At 40.7% G+C, this 20,156-nt stretch overlaps 1 protein-coding gene across 1 annotated transcript in view; it reads right to left on the bottom strand.

Annotated features, from left to right (window-relative positions):
• LOC140360651 (polypeptide N-acetylgalactosaminyltransferase 10-like) overlaps window positions 1–20,156 on the bottom strand; it is a 65,751-nt gene that overhangs the window by 35,070 nt on the left and 10,525 nt on the right. Inside the window, exons 2-5 of the mRNA XM_072445973.1 lie at window positions 16,372–16,471; window positions 12,100–12,238; window positions 8,102–8,268; window positions 586–771 (exon numbers count right to left, since the gene is read on the bottom strand). Coding sequence (XP_072302074.1) covers window positions 586–771; window positions 8,102–8,268; window positions 12,100–12,238; window positions 16,372–16,471 — 592 coding nt within the window. The remainder of the gene's footprint in view (window positions 1–585; window positions 772–8,101; window positions 8,269–12,099; window positions 12,239–16,371; window positions 16,472–20,156) is intronic.

The raw sequence follows: 20,156 nt of genomic DNA, 5'->3' as shown, positions 1-20,156 counted from the left end.
TTCTAGCCTCGAAAGCCAAATACATGAGCTGGTTCTTGGTATAAAATATTTGAGTTGTAAGTTTTCTGCTATCTTGTTCCTTCTTGTCCTTGCCTCTCCACTCCTCTGTGTACTGGAGTCTATATCTTTCTCAGCATGTTGTATAAACATAGGAGTTGCATGGCGCTGCTGTGGTCATTAGCTCGATGTGAGATGGTCCCATGGTGTGCGTCTTCCTGCTGTGAAACATGAGTGAAGTCGGGCCTAAGTGGAGATGGTGATGGAGGAAGGGGGGGGGGCACTCCGCCTCACAGCCAGACATCAGCCATGTTTGTTCTGCTAAACTGACTGGAAGAGGACCACGAGCAGCTGCATTTATTTGTATTTGTATGAGGCGATATGGACAGCACAGTGTACAGCCACTGGGAAATATAGATGTTATGGTGTTTTGGATTCACTCTGAAGCAAACCTCATTGATGTTACAAGCTGTCAAATCTATAGATATTGAATAAACAGAAAGCGCCGACAGTCAGAAGGACAGCCATTATCTATTGAAATTGAACGTCATGCGTGGAGTGTGTGTTTACTTGCAGCAGTTCTCTCACCGAGCAGCGGTGGGAGCCAGTTGACGTTGGCCTCACAGTGCGAGTCCAGGAAGGTGATGACTTCTCCTCGCGCTGCTGCAGCGCCGAGAAGTCGAGTCCGGATCAGACCCTCTCTCTTCTTTGTCCTCAGGATGTGCACTTTAGGGAAACGCAACATGTACTCCTCCAGCGCCCCCTTCAGGTGTTCTTTACAGAGACACACAGAACAGTGGAAATGATCATTTAAAATACAAGTATATAATTATTAGCACTAGGAGCACTCAAAGGTGCACAATGTAACTTTTCCAAGACAAATGGGCTAATTCCACTACATGTATGTCCACTGCGCTAGACTACTTGTTTACAGGATATGTTTTGTCTCCCCAAAGGGCTAAAGAAGAACATGTGCCGAGACCATGGGTTTATAAAATAAAAGTCCAGAAACATTTGGAACCCCTACTCTAGAATACAACCATTTAATCTAATTTACTGACAGATTAATACCCTAATATTTAACGTAGCTTCATTTTTCTGTGCAGTAGTTTGGTAGTGTGCTAGATGCCGTAGTGTGTCGCTCTGACCATTCATGGCTCTGACTGAGGCAGCACTGGATTTAAATACTCTACTTAGCTACAAACTCAAGATTACAAGTGAACTTTGGCACAGATCACACTAGTGACAACATAGGACTTATTTCTTATCAAAGTGCCAATGTGGAGAAGAGAGAAGATTCTGGTCAGCTACAGTGCTACCGCTGTTGCCCACAACAACAACATGGTGAATTATTATTCACTACGGACAATCGTTTGGCCCGTTATAAGTCTGACCACAAAGTCTTCCAACCGGATTTTACTCTTGTTTTATTGCACTCAAAGTCAAACTAAACTCTATTCCACATATTCAGTGTGACCACTTCAGTATTGAGGGAAATCCAGTCCACATTTTCCAGTTCACCCAGTGTTCCCCATGGTTTGGAACATAACAAAAGTATGTTCCCGTGCAGACCAGTCTATTGTGGATGATTACTTGGATTTATATCACTGGCTCCAAGCAATGAGTCCTGGCCTGAGCACAGTGTGGCAGAGACAAGGAAGGAGGATGTGTGTCACAGAGCGCTGTCCACTGTCATTAGAGAGCTGCTGGATCAAACTCTGTCCGGAGACACTTGGGACAAGCTGCAAGATGGAGAGTGTAGTATACAGCTGCTGCACTCGTGGAGGGGTGCGCAGGTGAACGCAACGGTGGACTGCATGTTCATCTGAGAATTAATGCGAGTCTAGACATGCCAAATGCATAAGTGCACTACTGCAGAGGTATGAGACCATGGTCACACTTTCATGACGCGCTCCAAACCGACACAATCCATCACTATTGCCTGTGACTTTGTTTGCAAAGCAACTTTAGGGCAGTTCTAAAAATGTAACATGGCAGATTTTTTAAACTGGCTTGTTTAAACCCGCTATAGGAGAAACAATCTAAGTGCTGCAGAACATTGCCTATAGTATCATAGCATGAAATGTTACAATAAAAATAGAAATACAAAAAAATCCTAGCGGCCTACACTTTGATGAATCATACTTTTATTTTCCTGTGTGGGCACTGAAACTCTACAGGCTTTATATGACCTGGCATATTTTAAATGACTCCTTTATGGCGACATGTAAATGTGTTTATATCCTTAGGATGTATATAAAAGTAAAATAAGATAACATAAGATAACCTTTATTTGGTCCACAATGGGAAATTTCCACTGTTGCAATGCACAGTTCAAGAACAGCAGGAGAAAAGAAACACATACCGAAAATACTCTTCGCATACACTATGTGCATTCATTCATTTTCTCCCGCTTGTTCCCAGTTCCCAGTTCCTAGTTTGCTCTTGGCTCGTAAAGTGCTACCACAACACTGTAAACATTGCCTCTGTTCTCTCATCGGCTACTGTAACGTGATTATGGCTGTATCCGTGTTTACTGTTAAAAAGGATAAGTATTGATTAGCACATACCGCCCCCCCTCCCCCTATTTTTTTACTATCAATAAAGCAGTGTAAATCCCCCAACATTGGAACTGTGGTCACTATGCAATTAGAAATTCACCTAAAATGTACAACTATTGCTAGTATTTTCTCATTTTTTAATTTTCCAATTTTCTTAACATTTAGAACAACCAACTGAATGAACTCTCAGTTCTCATGAACTGAATGAAGACTCACTGCAGTGTCATTAAATGCATTAATGCGTTTTTTTCTTTTACGAGGCTGAACATTTGAAGGTGACTCTTTTATTGTTCTCTTGATCATGACCTAACACTGTAAACCGTGACCCTGACCGAGCGTCACAGGGGTCAAACGCATCCCGCCGTAAATCAAACGGTGGCGTACGCTGGTATCTGCGTCGCTAATCACATCAACGCGGTCGCCGTGTGAAGCAGAGGCGAGGGGCTTTTAATTATGATTGGTTCGTTTTGCCCGGATTAATTGAAATCAAGCTCAAAGTGTTGAGAGGAAGTGAGGAGGCGATTAATCAAGCTAACGAGAGTGGAGCAATGTCGGGAAAAGCATTAGTCTTTATTAAAACAAAACGTCACGCTCACTTAAGGCTCAACATTTACAGTGTTTACAAGAAGCTTAAGATGATGGTATAGGATGTGTGATATAATGACATGGTGTTATAACTGCCTGGACAAAAAAATAATAGAAAAATTCCACACTTAGATTAAAGAAAGCGAGCTGGTCGTCTCCTATTGGAAAAGTACCGTGTGGGTCATTGTCTTTAGTTAAAAACAACACGAGACAAACCATAGAACCACATTCACAGAACGACTGTTCTCATTTCTGAAACAACCATGCGGAAAGACAAATCCTGGATCCTGGTCATGGAAAAGATGTCAGTGTGTTTGAGAAGGATCAAATCATCATTGGTATCAAGCAGAGAAAACATCTGAGGAGAAAAATAAACTAATGTACTCCAGATCTGAACCCCAGAGACTGAAGATCAGTGTGAGGAACAATGACACACTGAAGATCTGTGTGAGGAACAATGACACGCTGAAGATCTGTGTGAGGAACAATGACACTCTGAAGATCTGTGTGAGGAACAATGACATGCTGAAGATCTGTGTGAGGAACGATGACACGCTGAAGATCTGTGTGAGGAACAATGACACGCTGAAGATCTGTGTGAGGAACGATGACACACTGAAGATCTGTGTGAGGAACAATGACACACTGAAGATCTGTGTGAGGAACAATGACACGCTGAAGATCTGTGTGAGGAACGATGACACACTGAAGATCTTTGTGAGGAACAATGACACACTGAAGATCTGTGTGAGGAACAATGACACGCTGAAGATCTGTGTGAGGAACAATGACACGCTGAAGATCCGTGTGAGGAATAATGACACGCTGAAGATCTGTGTGAGGAATAATGACACGCTGAAGATCCGTGTGAGGAACAATGACAGGCTGAAGATCTGTGTGAGGAACAATGACACGCTGAAGATCCGTGTGAGGAACAATGACACGCTGAAGATCCGTGTGAGGAACAATGACACACTGAAGATCTTTGTGAGGAACAATGACACGCTGAAGATCTGTGTGAGGAACGATGACACACTGAAGATCTTTGTGAGGAACAATGACACACTGAAGATCTGTGCGAGGAACAATGACACGCTGAAGATCTGTGTGAGGAACAATGACACGCTGAAGATCTGTGTGAGGAACGATGACACGCTGAAGATCTGTGTGAGGAACAATGACACGCTGAAGATCCGTGTGAGGAACAATGACACGCTGAAGATCCGTGTGAGGAACAATGACACACTGAAGATCTTTGTGAGGAACAATGACACGCTGAAGATCTGTGTGAGGAACGATGACACACTGAAGATCTTTGTGAGGAACAATGACACACTGAAGATCTGTGCGAGGAACAATGACACGCTGAAGATCTGTGTGAGGAACAATGACACGCTGAAGATCTGTGTGAGGAACAATGACACGCTGAAGATCTGTGTGAGGAACAACGCCACGCTGAAGATCTGTGTGAGGAACAATGACACGCTGAAGATCTGTGTGAGGAACAATGACACACTGAAGATCTGTGTGAGGAACAATGACACGCTGAAGATCTGTGTGAGGAACAATGACATGCTGAAGATCTGTGTGAGGAACAATGACACACTGAAGATCTGTGTGAGGAACAATGACACACTGAAGATCTGTGTGAGGAACAATGACACACTTAAGATCTGTGTGAGGAACAATGACACGCTGAAGATCTGTGTGAGGAATAATGACACGCTGAAGATCTGTGTGAGGAACAATGACACGCTGAAGATCTGTGTGAGGAATAATGACACACTGAAGATCTGTGTGAGGAATAATGAATCAAATTGTTTAGATGATACAGTTGCAATAAGATCTTGTATAGAAAGTGACAGACACCGGTTTCTACACCTTTAAAAGAAGTAAAAATAAATACAAAAGTTCTGCAGTTTTCGTCTCGTCTCGTCTTTTGTATTTTTTGGCTGTGATTGATGTCAGTTTGACGGGAAACATAATGGAGCTCAAACCTTTGTAATAAAAGCTAAAGTAACGTGTGAGGTCAGTAGTGCAGAATATAGTTGGACAGGCTGAACAGACCGGCGCCGCTTTGAACTCTGGGTATTGAATAGTTCATACAGAGCAAAGCATTCATCACGGATCGGCTTCATCTGCAGAAAGACTGACGCAGAACAAGGAGGAAACCGTGTCAATGCCCCCATTTTATGTGCAAATCTTATGCTTCGGTCTGCGATGTCAACATTTATGAAAATCTATTCTTATTGCTGATATTTAGTAATATGCGGTCACATATCTATATAGGTAAATGCAGATAAAATCAACAAAATGCATATAAAACAATCTCATAAATTGACTTCCTATTAAAAAATGCAAAACTCAACAGAAAAATGGCTATGCATCTTTGACCCAATGTCCGCGATTTAACTTTTAATATAATTGCAAGTAAGGCGGGAATAGGGGGAAGGTGACAACAACCTAGCTGAGCACTCGAGCTTCAAATCCAGGACAATGCAAGAGTACTCAAACGTGCACAACTGAATCATAACACAAATTCGAGTAAGCGAATGATGATGGAAAACATGAGTAAAAGCTTGTTAAAGTCATTTTTGCGTTTTTATATTTATCTTACAAAGCAGTCATTTGCCTTATCTAGCTCCCCCTTGTGTTAATGACCTTACATAACCCAGGTTTTGCTCCGTGAACCTCTGTTTCCAGGCAACCGTCGCAGCAAACCAAAGCGATTTACATTTTGAACTCGTTTTTTAGATTTCGTGCCACGTTACATGACATAATTATTGGTAAACAGACAGTGTCCGTGTGACTTACGGCGGCAGTTTGTCCGCCCGCTTTCGTCTCTGAAGGGTGGTATCCTCTAAACGAGTTTGAGGCAGCGGAAAATCTCATTAACGAGGGGGACATAAATGCATCGTTCAGTCAGGCGCGGTGACAGACACGGCTAATTAAGCAAAGAATCAAAGACGTTCTAAGGAGCAAAGCCAGGACACCAAACGACTCTTTGCACGTCCCGGATGTGGAGAAGAGAATAAAGCGTGTGTGGTATAGTTCAGTACATTGTGGTCGGGTTTGGTACTGCAATCAATGTAATCATAAACAAACTTGAACTAGTTTTATTTACTTACCTATTAGTAATGCGGGTGTAAAGTCAACCAGTCAGACATTATTCTTAAGCCTGCGGCGAAAACTTTTACAGCGATATGACTGTGAATGTGAATGTGATTTCTCAACACAAATTTGGAAAAACAAATTATACCTAATGCTTGTAGTATTGTCGTAAACATATACACGTAACTCTATTTGAACTGTGTCTTTTGAAAAAAATGTATTAGAGGCATCATCTTAATTTTAACTACTACTACTACTAACTACTACTATGTTAATTTTATTTGTATTAAATTTTATTCAATTATTCATTAATTGTGTGTGTGTGTGTGTGTGTGTGTGTGACTCATGTCACAGCTTGCGTTGTGTAAACTTTGTTTTGCTATTAAAATTACCTGATTACTAATGAAGTTCATTGAAATTCAAATAAATAAAAGTTTATTGTCATGAAAAACATTGCTAAATTTGTTTGATTTTGTCCACTCTTATCTTGGGTATAATTGAGTTCCTTGATTTTACTAAAAAAAAAAAAAAAAAAAAACGAGTAGCACTTTAATTCATAAATGTGTGATAACAAAGCTAGAGGGCTAATATTAAACATATTTGATGTTTATATTGCTTCTAATTGGGACAATGTAAACATCTGTTGAGTATTTTACCATAAAATTGTTTTATTGGGTTTAATTAAAACCCCCAAAATACAGCGGGTCCAACACCCGGAACACCAGCTAAGTAACAAAACAATAAACACCATACAAGGGTTAAGATGCGATCGCACCGGCTGAAGTGTGGGTCAGTGGATCTGACCGCTCAACCAAGAATATTTATGCAGGATTCAATCCGTGGTATTTATGTAATTTAGCTGATTTGTTTAAGCGAGACTTAACTAAGTCTCCATGAGGAATGGAGCAGGAAGCATTTTAGAAGGAACCAGAAGAAGTGGTCAATTTTGTGAAAAGGGCCCATATAGAGTGTTTTTAGTGTGTTTTTGAATTATGATCATTAATATTCAAAGTCTGCATGTTGTGGAGCGCCTTTTTCCTTCTTTTTTTTACAGTTATTTAATTTTTTCCCTGAACCACTGAAATTAAATTCAGAAACAAAAGCATTTTTTTTCTTTTGTACATAATCACTCTGATTTAGAGTGATTATTAGGCCGAGGCTACAGCTCAGTGCACACTTTTGACAACATTTTGGTCCAAATCCACAGGACACAAAGTGGAGTTGGTTTACACTGGTCTTTGTTTGGAATAACGAATAAGGTCATGCTTCTATTCCGACATGAACAGACAAGGGCAGTGCGAGCTGAAGGAAAAGACACACAGTGGCAGCTATAGATCCATGTGTTGATTTGAGCGAGTGGCGTGAGTCATGTGTGCAGGGGCCCTGGCCCCGCAGACACATGGGGCCTGGGGCCCTTGCCCCGCAGACACATGGGCCCTGGCCCAGCAGACGCATGGGCCCTGGCCCAGCAGACGCATGATCTCAAAGGCTGAATTGTAGGCATTATGTGAACACTAGCCCATAAAGACATTCTACATGACTCAATCTTTACAGCAGTTTTACGTTGCTACATCATATATTCATGTTGTTCTGGTCATCTTTAGCTCATTGACATGATCTCAGAAAAGGGGCAAAGGCCATTAGCCTCAAAAGTGTTTCAGATGTCCTGATACAAGTCTGTGAAGCCTTGAACGTTTAGCAGCCACTTTAGACCTCTGCTTAGACCAACACTCTAGAGTCGACCTTCGATAAGCATGAGAAAGAGAACAGGTCTCCTTTATGCTCCTGGTTATGGTTTTACTTTCCCCTGCACACTGAATCAAACGTTACAGCCCCAGCGTCAGTACCTTTGTCGCTGAAGTCGTCGACCAGGATGAGCTCGTGGATGAGAGCCGGAGGCGAGCGGTTCAGGACGCTGTGAACGGTTCGGAGCAGAGACGACCAGCCTTCATTGTGGAACGGGATGATCACACTGCTGTTGGGCAGCTTCTCCGAGTACAACTTCTGTTTACAACTGGAAGAAAGAGAAACGGCAGGAGAAACAGATGTTAGAGATGCGATGAAATTACAACAGTCATCTGTGTTTTCCCACACTCGTTTTCCTTTTTTTTTTACAGATAAACACAATAACGGGGGTGAAGAGTGTGGAGACATTCAGGTCATTAAGCAAGGCTTGTAATGGTTCAGGCCCTGTCTGATGGCACCAGTGAGAATAATGGGTCTGTTATCAGCGTTTATCAGCAAGGGTCCACTACCTGCTTGTTTCCGTGGAGACATTCTTGCTCTGGAATGTTCCACAGAACATCATGTGCACTGAACAAAAATAAAAACAGCACTTTGTTTTTGCTCCCATTTCTGATGAGCTGAACATACAAATATAAGATTTTTTTTCCCAAATGTGTCAAAATCTGTTTAATTAATTATTAATTAATAATCCATTCCATATCAAGATGCACTGCTGTTGCTCAATAATATAGATTTTGACAGATTTTTTAACAATATTTGAGAGAAATGGGTCTTTTGTGTTTATAGAAATGGTTTCATATCTTCAATGTTGTGCTTATATTTTTGTTCAGTGCATAAATTCCCATGGAGACCAGACTGTAGGTCATTAGTGGCTTAGATGATTAATGGGCTGCTGGTATCTTCGTTGACCCATATTGTCTGTATTAATGGTTATTTAATAGTGGTCTTTGTGAGTGTGGTTTGGGTTGCATTTAAAGATGATTTTTATAGTCAAATAGTCAAATGATTATTTATTTTGTACATTGGAAAAAAAATAAAAGGTAAATAAAGGTTGACATATTGGGAATGAAGCTTTTTAAAGAGAAAATTAGATATATTTAGAGATAAAGTTAAATATTTAGATTTAATAATGCTGCGGTCTTCCTTATGAAAAAGTCATTTCAGATGTGTTTTAAAGTTTATATCGTCCAGATAATGATTATATCTGAGATAATTTATGTTTTTTAGAGCATATGCACAGTTCACGTTTTACTACTACTGCACGACTAAAGGAGACATAAGGAGGATGGAAGAATGGAAGATTAGAATGTGTTTTTGAGGCAATTTTGCAATAAAAACACACAATTGAAGCAAACTTACTCCTTCCTCATTTATACCAACTCTCCAGTTCTACTTTTGACTGATGCCCTAAGAGTGAAGTTGAACAAGCTATAAACACCCAGACAAACAATAAAAACTTAAAGGCGTAAACTGTGTTAAGACGAAACCTTTAATGTCTTTGTCTCTGGCAGACCAAATACAATGTCGGACATCAACACCGGGGCAAACGTCCGACACAATGTTGTTTGCGGCGGGACGTGAGTTTCTTTCACATTTCTCTTGAACAGTTTCAGCATTTATCGTCTAAACTAAAACTGTGGGATGTTTCCAAAAGCACCAGCACCAGCTCTGAGAGTGCACGGCTTCACTTTCCATTTCACCTCAAGACGCGGCCGCGGATGGACTTGAACATCGAGGAGCGAAGGCGGCGTCATTGATTTACAAAGAACGGCGAGGAGCGAGCAGAGAGTGAGTGGAGGAAAAGGAAACACACAGGTGCAAACGCTGAACATAACCACATCTCAACCTGTGTTACATGTTCACCATTTAGTTAAAACATGCTATTTTATACAATTACTATTGCCTGATTGTGGTTTGAAAAACTGACGCATCCCTGACACACGTACTCAATATAAATTAGAAATGACCGTGCGACAAACGTGCATCTGACGTGACAGAGTTGGTATAAATGAGGTATAAGTTGCACACATCAGATACATTTTAAAGAGTCAACCCACATGTAGTTGCTCTGGTCAAATGATGCCGTTCGCTGCTCCACATTCAATCACTGCACATTCTCCCGGAGGCTGCACACATCCGTTTCGCACTCCCACAGCTGATTATATTTGTAAGCGAACAGAAAATGTCCTTGTGTTTGAAGCGCTCGCGTTTTCTAAGGTCAAACTCTGCTATGAGATGAATGAGTCTGAAATCAGGGAGCAATCTTCTCCAAACCACCTTTCCATCCCACCGCCATCGGTGGATATTTGTGTCGCTCGCCACAAAAGGGACAGGAATTCAATCTATTTTCCTCCTCAAAAGAAAGGCACTTGTGTCTGTGAAAGTGGTCGGCTTGCAATGAAAGCGCTTGTAAATATTTGTTTCTTTATTTATTCACTGTTGTCAGCCTCAGACAAGACCAGATTGTGCGAAGTCAAAGACATTTGAGCTGTTTCAGATCAGAAAATATAAACTCAAACATTGAGACAGTTACTTTTAAAATGTAATAAATCTATACTGAAATTATTTCCAACAAGCATCCTGTTTTAAGTAAAGAGTAAAGAAAGACTATGCACACATTTATTGTGTGCTATACTGTGTTCGGGAGTGAAGGAGAAATGCATTAAACTGGAAAGGAACTAGAAAACCCCTACAACCTTCAGGCGCACCCAATATTTTTCCCTTAGCGGACAAAAGAAGGACCAAACAAAAAACATTTTGTTCCATTGTCTTCAACTATTGCTATTTAGGGAGAGTCAGACTGACAAACAGACCTCGGAGATCAAATCGAGTCTACTTGAGGGCCACGTTTTTAAACCGCACTTTGAACACCCCTGCACCGTAAAAAAAAACATTTCTCACCATCAACAGTCAAAATATATGTACCGGACTTTTCGGACTTTAAGCCGCTACTTTTTTCTCACGCTTTAAACCCTGCAATCATTATAACTGTGCGTCTAATTTATAGATTTTTACTGGCTGACGGCCAATAGGGGGCAATCTAGCAGGAAGCGCAATGTTTGACACACTGTAGAAGAAGATGTCAGTGGAATCACTGCCCAAGGCACACATCTGTGTGTTTTCATTACAATCAGACTCATTTTCACTGAGATCTTAGTCTAATTAGTCCCACAGTGCAGCGGGCCTCCGGTGCGCCACGAGACCCCGGTTCAAAAGACACGGTTATTTTTTCTTCGTAAATATTGTGTCCGTGGCTTTTATTCAGGAGTGCTCTTCAGCCCGAAAAGTACGGTAGTCCTCATTGTGTCTGTTGTAATAATACTTAAAGTTGCAAACAGCAGATTTACAATGATTAATCACATTTTGTTATTCTTTGACTCGTCATACAGAAAGTATGGTTCAGCCCTAGTTCAGACCTGGTTTAGTCCTGTTATATAATTTGAATTTGTTTTTTTTTTCTACAGTGTAAAAGGTTTGAAACAAAATAAAACACAGCAAGGACCTTAATCTTTGCAGATAAACAGGTAAGGATTATTTCCTGTCAATTCAATGTCTCCATGCTGAATGTGCAGGTCTACTTCTATTGGGAGTGTGGAGGTCGTGAAAGGTTAAGTCCAATGACGCCCTTTGGTAAATGAATGGAGCACTATACAAGAAAAAATAATAAAAACATACATTTGACAAGAGTGTGAAATGTGGTCAGACCAAACAAACTTTGTGGATAAAAGCTTTCAATTCAAAACAGATCTTGGTCTAGAGTAAACAACCTGCTCTTGAATACATTTGTTACATCACACAAAATGAACCTAAAATACACAAAGGGCCGAACTTCAAACTCCAGACCTTTTAAGAAGGAACCATTTTGAAACTGGATGTTCAGCCACTTCTCCCTTTTTACTGGAAATTATTCAAACACTGGACCAAAAAGCAACCTATTGTTCCTTGTGGATAGGCTCAGAACGTACTCCCTGATTATGAAAGGAAATGTAGACTGTATTACAGGTGGTTAGAATGATTTAAGTCGTGTTGTACCCATTATGGAGGCACACAACATCACAGACGATTATGTTCTGACGTCATAGTATCAACATGTACTGACTTGGGGTGTCTGATGTCGGGCACGGATCTGTTGAGCGAGATGCGATCGCTGACGTAGATGTTGAAGCCGTTCTCTCTGTAGGCCTGGTCCACCCCGTCGCCGTCGCCCAGAGGAAACGCCTTCCCCTGCTCGCCGTTACCTGCACACAAAACGTCCGTCACGATAACAGGTTCTGAAGTGCGTTATGTTGCAGCGGACAAATATCACGATTGAAACCACTTTATGCACTGACACAATAACCCAAAAGCCGGATAATCCCATTAAACCCTTTCTAAATGTGTAATAATATATATATATATATATATATATTTTATCTACAATAATGAATAATCAGAATGAACAAACAACTGATTATGTATTTAGTGTCTACATTTGGTCATAGCAGTTACAAACTCAACCATCTATAGTTCAAATCTTACGGTACAACACAAGTTTACACAAAATTCACCATTATACCATAAAAATGGAGCCAAAAAAGTATTGTTACATCCATTATTTTCTGAACGATAGAAGTCATTCATGTGCCAGCTCACATAAAATGGGCAAACATAATTTTAGAATGAAAAAAATTATATTTTACCCACATTTCTTTTTTTATTTTAGTAAATTGTACACTGTCTGTGGTTCTAAGAAACGTAAAGCTTGCGTTTTTATTTCATTTGATAAAAAATGTCTACGGTTATTGCGGGCGCACCAAAAGTAAAACAACAAAAGCCAACACATTTCCCACTGTAAAACTTGCATAAATAGTTGACTCTTGATGTGTCAAACTCTGATTCAAACCGAAGCTTCGTCGGTAAAGACCAGAATGACACGAGCATCTCTCTTGGCTTCAGATGTGGTGTGACTCACGTTAGAGCTGCTGCTGCTGCTGCTAAAGGCGATCAGAGAAGAGCAAAAAACTCTCCATCCCACGCGTCATTTCAGAGATAAACACCTCGTCAGAGTAAGATGTGCTACTAATTATACATCCGCAAGTTAAATATAAATGCAAATATGCAATATGAAAGTGTCAACCAGGGCTGTCATATAACCTGCAATTTGAAATGGGTGCAGTTAGCAAAAGAATGAAGAGCTGAGCGTTGAGGAAAACAAAAATATATTGATCAATGCCCATTTTCAAAGGTTTGTATTTTGTCATATTAAAAACAAATAACACAATTGTTTCAATATCAATTTCTTGAACATAATCATTAAATCATTCTCATTTGACACACAAATAAGTGAACTACACTATTACAAATTCTTATTTATCTTTGAATTAGACAGGAAGTACTGATGCTAACACTGAGCTCGCCATGTTCAATCACTCTGGGGTTTTCATTAAAGGCGGTATGGACGATTTTTCGGTGATTTATGAACGCAGGCGGAAGTGCGCATGCGCACTCCCCCGTGCGGACTGATACAACACACACGTATGTTTGTTTATTAGCGCAACGGAGCGCATCGCATCTCTCGTCTCCCGTAGATTTCTGTCCACTTCTGCGTCAGCTCGAACTGTCTTTCTCCGTCTTCATTTTGCCCCGTACACTGAGGGAACTATATTATGATAGATCCATGCGCTTAGGCACGCGGAAACGTGGGGACGAACCGCACGCGGCTGCAGGTGAGCGATAGGTGCGTTTTATGATTGATACGTGGCAGGACAAATGATTCATTCACGCCACGAGGAAATATGATAAAAAATGTGCTGAAAAAATCTTCCATTCCACCTTTATAAGTCAGTCTAGAATGAATAAATACTCACCTTGAGTAGCAACAGTTCTTCTGGGCTCAGACATTTCATCATAAGTTCGACTTCTGAATGATTCTAAGCCCCGCCCCCATGAGCTCAAACACCTGTTGCTATGCCGCTGCTCTGGAGATAATCAATAGTATCGTTACAGCCAATGTTCCCTCTACATCTTCATGTGTCTGAGCAAACACACAAACATCCAGAGCAGACCCCTGTGAGCAGCATCAGACAGTTGTTACATACTTTTAAAAGAATCAAATTGCAGCAGTTATTTTTTTTTAGATTACTTTTAATTAAGTGATTTAATCCACGTACAGTGAAAAAGACCCTGTGTAGCAGGGGCAGAGCTGGAGGCGGAGCCGCTCACTATGACATCATAACATTACAGTCATATTTACTCCTGGGAGTTCTATTCATTGCATATCTATTTAATGTATAGACTCAGTTGGCCATAGTCTTATGATATCTATATAATGTATATAATGACATCTTGCTTCAATCGGTTTGTTATGTAAACACGGTGAATACTGGTTTGTATAGATTTTTTTTATTACTTTCATTATCGGCACCCATTTTTAGTACAGTATGCAACCGAGTACTTTTGAGGAAATAAAAACTCCTTTAACTAGATAAATGAAGGATAGAAGAGTTTATATTATACTGTGGAACCTTCCAGGCATATCAAGAACAATTTTATGAGAAAATCAGGTGATGGTCCCACAACTAGAAAACATAATGCACCTTTAAACATCAAACTGCCTCATTTCACCTGAGGAGCCTTTGTTCTGTGGCCAGTGTAGTCTCCTCTCTGTGGCCCGTTTGTGGACCCTCACCCACTGTTTGAGAACCACTGCTTTAAACATACGTGTAGTCGGACGATATTATGTGTCTTTAAATGTTTTGTTGAGGTTTAATATTTGGTATGTAAAATGTCTGTAAAATGAATCACAAAAATGCTTGACATTATGAAGCTCCGGTATTCACAATACTCAATGCTCAAATTTTTAACATACACAATATTATCTAAATGGCTCTTCAACCCTTTTGGTCATTGTTTCTCACAGCCAATGTTTTTAATCAAGGCCTGTTAAATTCAGTGAACCAGTACTCAAGAAGTCTAATATCTGATTTAGAATTTGAAGTTCAAATTTAACTGAGAAGACAAAACATAACTCTAAAAAGGAGTGATGTTTTGAGTCAAAATGGGTAAGGTAAAATATTTCCCAGCGTCTCGTTACAAATCATTAGCTGCCGGTGAAACACGGGAAAGATCAACCACCCAGCCTTCCGTAAAGTCGGCCTTAAAAACACATTTCTCTCTCGGATTTACTCGCCGCTGGAGAGTTCAAACGAATGCCAAAGCAAAGCCGGGGAGATGCGTAACGTTTGGCGGAAAAGCCCGGGGCCGGGACAGGATCGATGCTCGTTTGAGAAGATTAACTGAGTTTAATTATGTACTGCACTGTACGCTCACAGCATCCATCCACAAAGACCGGCAAATCCAGCAAAAACAGAGAACTTCACAAAGATTAGGCCCGTGGTTTTTATTCTGTGTAAATATTCTCATCTTGATTGTGACACCTTGTACTCCGCTAGCACTTTGTTATGACTTAAGCACAAGTACATTTCCCCACAGTGAGATGAGATCAATAAAAGAGTACCTAAAATCCAAACATTGCTCACGATCAGTGAGGTCAGATGCAAAACCGATCCGGACTACGGTCAGAAATACCAATGCCATTATTTGTCTTGCTTTCCAAATTATCCATCTAACCCATATGTTAACATTTAAGCAAAGCAAAAAATTGTAGCTCAAACATTGTAGTTTTATTTATACTATTCTACAATATAAATAAAATAAATTATTATAATATTTTTTTATAAAGTACCGCCGACAACGAAAAATAGCATTAAATGAAATATAAAAAGCGGTTTTAAGTCCTTTATATCGCAAATATACATTTCAAACCTGTTTATCGCATTTTCTCCAGCGCGTTTTGCCGTGACTAAGACTGCACACTTAGTAGATTTAGAGTGTTTTGCATTGGTAGAACAGATGCTTCTGTTACACTCACCTGCGCACTAGGGCTGTGTTCAAAATATCGATGCGGCGATATATCGTCACAGGCGAGTCGCCGTATCGATACTTTTCAATAACGTTAATTTATTAAAAATTGTCCGGGCGGCCGTTCAGAAGCTCCCTCCTGTAGAGGGCGGTAAACAGCGCGGAACTACTGAGACAGACACACACCGTAAACCAGCGTGTACACAGGCCTGAAGAAGAGCTTTTGGCTCGAAACGTCGCTACTGTTACACGCCTCCTTTTTTCCATTCTATTTGATTTCCTTTTTCATTGATTTCATTCCTTTCACCCCTTTATTTTATACAAATTCAACGCAGCCCCGGAGCTAACTTAGCCCCACATTAAAACGATGTGGAGTTTACAGCTGGAGGCCAAGAGGAGGACCAAAGAGCAGATTTATGGATGCAGTGAAAGAGGACGTGCCGTCAGCTGTATTAGACATAAATAAATCTACCAAATCGCGACGCGTCTTTCTTCATCGCCTCATAGTCGTGCCAGTCGACCCTCCGCACACCGTCCGCTCCCACTTCGACTATCCTCCTCATCGCGTACCCCTGAAAACACAAACAAGAACATTACGTTAAAAAAAAAGACAGGCGGGATCACATTTTGTCAGGCGCACTCTGCTGGCGGCGGAAGTTAAGACGGGCTCGCAAAAGTAGCGGCTTGAGTAAAAAGTTTAAACTGAATTACGCCAACGCGCGCACATCAAACGCAACAACAAACAAGCATAATGTGACTGGCAAAGGTGATTGTGAACATTTTGGGACGGACGGTCGAGACACTGCACGAAACAATCACGGGTCAGAATACAGGGAGGGGCATCTGGCTTTTGTGTCATAGAGTACAATCGAGAAGCAGTTAAACGTCTCTTACCTCTATATTTCAGATTTTATTCACTAAACATTTTGCCCGTTTGTCCCCAGTTTGACCGATTTTGTAAAGTTTATAATTGTACTTCCTGGTTGGACATGAGCAGCAAATATGACATGCAGTAGGTAGAGGTAATTCCACAGCTGTTACCTAGCAACCAGAATGTAAACAAGAGCCACAATCCATATGCATGACAACGGTTATGATTTGACAAACAATATTACCATACAACACCTTTATTTTGTTGAATGTTCGTTTAAACTGTGAGAAAACTGCGTCAGTTAAGTGTAAACTGTCCCTGTGTTTTCAACGGCATGTCGCATATTGATGACGTCACAGAGGGATTTCAGCTCTACCTCCGTCATCTACCTCCGTCATTTTAAACTCTTATTCTTCAAAATTCTTCACAAAGTGCAACTTTACGTAAGTAAACCTATGATAAATATCTATCCACCAAACTAAGTCATAATTTAAAAAAACATGAGAAGCTTCATATGGACTTTAATGTATGAAATGGGCGATATAGTCCAATCAATTCTATAAATAGTCCTCGGGTGCGTGGGGAGTCTTTGCCCCAAGTGGAGGAGTTCAAGTATCTCGGGGTCTTGTTCACGAGTGAGGGAAGGATGGAGCGTGAGATCGACAGTTGGATCGGTGCAGCGGCTGCAGTGATGCAGTTGCTGCATCGGACTGTTAGGACGAAGGACAAAGCTCTCGATTTACCGGTCAATCTACGTTCCTACCCTCACCTATGGTCCTGAGCTTTGGGTAATGACCGAAAGGACAAGATCGGGGATACAAGCGGTCGACAATGAGTTTCCTCCGCCGGGTGGCTGGGCGCTCCCACAGAGATAGGGTGAGGAGCTCGGCCACACGGGGGGAGCTCGGAGTAGAGCCGCTGCTCCTCCACGTCGAGAGGAGCCAGCTGAGGTGGCTCGGGCATCTGTTCCGGATGCCTCCTGGGCGCCTCCCTGGGGAGGTGTTCCGGGCATGTCCCACCGGGAAGAGGCCCCGGGGAAGACCCAGGACACGCTGGAGAGACTATGTCTCTCGACTGGCCTGGAAACGCCTCAGGATCCCCCTGCCCCCGTGACTCAGGCCCCGGATAAAGCGGTAGAAGATGGATGGATGGAAACAGTCCTCATATTGAGTATCTAGATTTTTGTATTAAATAAAATTAAAATACAATGGCTTTCATTGGTTTTGTGAACAAGACTTTAAGACACAAACAGCATAATTTCCTCTTTCAAAGCCGAGTTCAACAATTTAAAATGGCTCTTGAGTTTATAAAAATGTGATAAATTACCCTGCCCTTGTTTTATTGACTTTCTTTTTAGGGGGGTTATTCTTAACCTATAGCAGCGCTTCCTAAACTATTGTACGTGAACTTCTGGTAGGACGGCAGCTCTGAATTCAATTGTTTGCTGAATTTAATCCACATTTTGATGTTCATGAAATATATTGAAATTTTGAGGGGGGATTTTTCGTACATTTTTGCTAAACCTCCTAAAAGTGTGTTAAATGTTCCATTGTAGCGCAACAGTTTCAGGAATAAGATTTAGTTTGTGGCAACTGCGTGATACAGCAGAAGAAATGAATACGGAGTGACCACTCACTGAAGCCACTGTATAAACGCATATCAAAATAGATGTTTCTCATACGTGACCTTCCCAACGTTCACCGACTTTGCGGCTTCTTCATACATCAAACCCGGAGCAAAAAAACAGAGCCATCATCGTTCTGTTCTCTGTGACAATGCATTGATAAACAGCACATTTGAGCCGCTCCATCTGCCTCAGCACACAGCTAATAGAGCATTTATCTCAAAACGCACAACGCTTTCTCTGTAATTACGACCCGCTGCGCCTGTGGCCGATGGCTGTGATGGAAATGTGTGCGAGAGAGCAAAACAAGAGTGGAAAGAACACACACAAAGTCAACAAATAATGAAAAAGAGGGCAGTCTGAACCTGAATCAATGCCCACTAACAAACTCCAAGTTGGGTTTAATGTTTGTCTCCAAGAGTGACAATAAATGACGACATCTGCCATTTACTGTTGCTGTTGTTGTTTTTAAGAGCTATTCACCGTATGCACGTTGCATTCATACATACATATGTATGAATGCAACGTGCAAACGTACATACATACATCGCCCACGTGTATTTCTTTGCTACTTTCAGGTTCTACTCTGCCTCTGCATTTCTGAACTTCTCTGTTGTGTCTCTGCCCGTAGCGCTCGTCTTGCATTATTTATCGAAGGGCGAGGAATGTTTGAATAGAATTGTCTTTTTCAAGCGCCTCCAACCCACAATCGAATAACACAATGCGGTGGACTTCCAAAGCTAGTGTCGTCAATAATCTGAACGTTTTTTTTCAATACACTTTTCAATCGTTCTCCTGCGTTCACACGGTTATGGTTTGATCGCTGCTGTAGAATTGGTTTTGTCCGGTCCTTGTCCAGGTTTTGTCATGGTCTAGTCCCAGTTCTGATGTGGTATGTGTTTGAATGTGCTGGAAGAGCATTTTGTGACGCTAAAGTACAGATACAGGAGCAAAGGTTTACTCATACACGCAAAATTACTAAAAATATTGATGTACATATTTCAAGTTTAGTTTTAGAGTAAAAATGAAATGTATTTCACACAGGTTTGTGATGATCTGTGATGATCGACAAGATTTGGTGATCTTGATAAAGAATTGTTTAGATTTTTAGTCAACAAATGTCTCGATGGTTCTTTTCTGTATTTGTGCTCGCTCAAGGCCTTAAACTCAAAACATTACATAGGATATCAAAAAAATAGCCCCTCGAACCATACAAAAATACTTAATACTTTTCAAACATGTAGTGGAGTAGAAAGAGCAGATGGTAGACAAAGATTAATTTGTAGTCATCTGAACACAACAAACTCAAATGTAGTAAACGTAAAAAGTATCCACTTGTGAAATTTGCTTACGTAAAGTATGGATACCTGTTTCTTTTTTTTTCCAGGTTTACAGTGATGCACAGTGAGTAATTTTAGGTCAGTCTGAACTCCAAAAAGTCAAACTACATGTAAAATACTTTTTATCTGGCAGTTTAGGGGAAATTATCATTACTTTTTCACTCAGAACGCTTGATTTCCTAAAACTAGACTTGTGACTGAAAGCAAATTAAAAATGTCAGTGTCATTTGGTCCTGATCACTTACTCCTAATTATTTTGAAGGGAAAACCTGCATACTTCTTGGATTTTTATGGAATTGTTAGTCTTTGAAAAACAACTATTTCAGACATTTTCAAGGTTTTCAGTAGAACAAAACTTAAATACACTGAGTTAAGGGACACATTCCTCTTTTACATTCTGTTCTTGCATATATTTTGTGCTG

This window comes from Eucyclogobius newberryi, unplaced genomic scaffold (genome assembly GCF_026437365.1).
Source record: "Eucyclogobius newberryi isolate DKJ021-1_F unplaced genomic scaffold, fEucNew1.0.hap1 SCAF_15, whole genome shotgun sequence".
Classification (NCBI taxonomy): domain Eukaryota; kingdom Metazoa; phylum Chordata; class Actinopteri; order Gobiiformes; family Gobiidae; genus Eucyclogobius; species Eucyclogobius newberryi.
The sequence above is the reverse complement of the archived record's forward strand: the minus strand, read 5'-3'. Positions and strand labels throughout refer to the sequence as shown.